The following is a 1,794-nucleotide window of genomic DNA, read 5'->3' on the forward strand; positions in this document are numbered from 1 at the left end:
GAACAACAACAACACCAGGCACAGATAAGCGCCATGGACTACACGACGCATGCAGCACAAATGAGTGCCGCAAACCAACAACCATCTGTGTTGCTAACAGGCACTGCATACCCCCAGCCTCCTCAGAGGGGCTTCCAACCATACACGGTGCAAGTGTCATATCCATCCCCGGCCATCGACTTCCGGTCCCTCTGATCCCTCCGATCCCTCCGGTCTACCTCCGCTCCTTCCTCACTAACCTCGGAGCTCCCGTATTCCACAATCCTCTCAGTACCCCTCGATGGTCACCACCCCCTCCTTTCAATTTATTACCTATGCCTCCCTAAGTACGGAGCCCCGAAGACTTCCGGACAGCTCTGACGTCCGCTAGCGCACTCCCGCCTCCGCTGGGCAATACACTCACCTGCCCTGCAGAGTCCACCTTCGGGCCTATCCCTCCTTTCCATTTCTGGGTTATCGCCTGCCTTTCCGCTAACCCCGCGACCTGACTCGTCGGTAATATTCAGTCGGCTAATGTTTAACCCTGTTAGCTCCGCTCCGTTCGGCTCCGCCATTTGCGGACCCGTCTGCGCTGTAACCATATATATATCCAACTTGTACATAGGTTACACTTCAGTAATAAAATCGACTAGAGTTATCCCCCTTCAGTTCTAATTGCCAGTTAGTAAGTTAGGGCACGGACGTGTCACTAGGCACAGCGCTCTTGGCATAAGTCGCTGAGGCCGAAGCCCTCCGCCACGGAGACTTTCCTTTGTCTCGAACCTGGTCTCTGACACTTATCATTCCTATATGGACTTGAATCGCTTGCGAAGCCTACATCCATGTAAATCACATTTAGCATATCGTGTATGCTTTGTAGAGGGTTAGCTACTTGAAAGGCCATCAAGGCATCACGTATCCTCTCTCCAGCCAGGCAAACATCCCCTTCGATTTTGTCGCAATTTGCCCAGAGGCAGGCAGGGTTTTTGTCTAGATATGATTGCGATGGTGTGGTGGTCGCAGCGATTTCACTGAAATGGTCAGATTGTCCTGACCCTGAGAAGCAGCCGGAGGCATAAACATATGTTGATACAGCCTTGATGGCTCTAGAAATCCCGTGAGGAACAGGATTTTTGGCACCATATTGTTTGAGAGGCTCCGATATTGAGTGAACAAAGAATTCGATGCTGTTCTGGAGCTGATGAATCGCCTTGGCATTTGCTCCGACTCTCTACGACACCCAAGGTTTGGAGTATAATGTTCCCATTAACCCGCTTTGGCAGAACGCACCTCTAATTGGCTAACAACTTCAAGCAAACCACCAATCACACTTTTGAGGCCAGGAACAGGGACACCATCTAGGCTCGCATGCACGACACGAAGCACGCTCAGAACACCTTTCCGGACGGATCCGGCACCTGTGCCGCCCCCGATGCCTCCCTTGGCATCTCCCCTGGTGTCGACTGCAGGAGACGGCAAGCGTGAAGCGGAAGGTACCCTCGAAGCTTGATGATCTTTCCACGATTTGGATTTCTTTGAGAACATCCCCTTGATCCCCTTAGCCAAAGACATGCTGGGTAAGTTTCCACCCTTATTGTCTCCCTTGGAGCCTGCACTGGTGTCGTCCAACGGCGCGAAAGAAGGCACCCCCGAAGCTTGGCAACTTTCCAATGTTTTGGCACCCTTGGAGAATTTCCCCATAATTTTCTTTACCAAAGACAGGGCATGATAAACTTTTGCCTCCCTTGGTGCTTCCCCTGATATCGTCTGACGGAGGCTCGAGAGAAGGCGCCCCTGAAGGTCGGTGACCCTGCA

The 1,794-nt window shown here is 52.2% G+C and overlaps 1 protein-coding gene across 1 annotated transcript; it reads right to left on the reverse strand.

Annotated features, from left to right (window-relative positions):
* Nucleotides 1-669: 669 nt before the first annotated feature.
* EI90DRAFT_3124276 (uncharacterized protein) lies at nucleotides 670-1,551 on the reverse strand (the record flags this gene model as incomplete). The annotated part of the gene is made up of 3 exons (XM_039063698.1): nucleotides 670-813; nucleotides 872-1,210; nucleotides 1,270-1,551. 3 exons carry the CDS (start codon nucleotides 1,549-1,551, stop codon nucleotides 670-672), a joined length of 765 nt encoding a protein of 254 aa, XP_038915589.1.
* Between the last annotated feature and the right edge of the window lie 243 nt (nucleotides 1,552-1,794).

Source organism: Cantharellus anzutake (genome assembly GCF_015039405.1).
Source record: "Cantharellus anzutake strain C23 chromosome Unknown EI90scaffold_26, whole genome shotgun sequence".
NCBI lineage: Eukaryota > Fungi > Basidiomycota > Agaricomycetes > Cantharellales > Hydnaceae > Cantharellus > Cantharellus anzutake.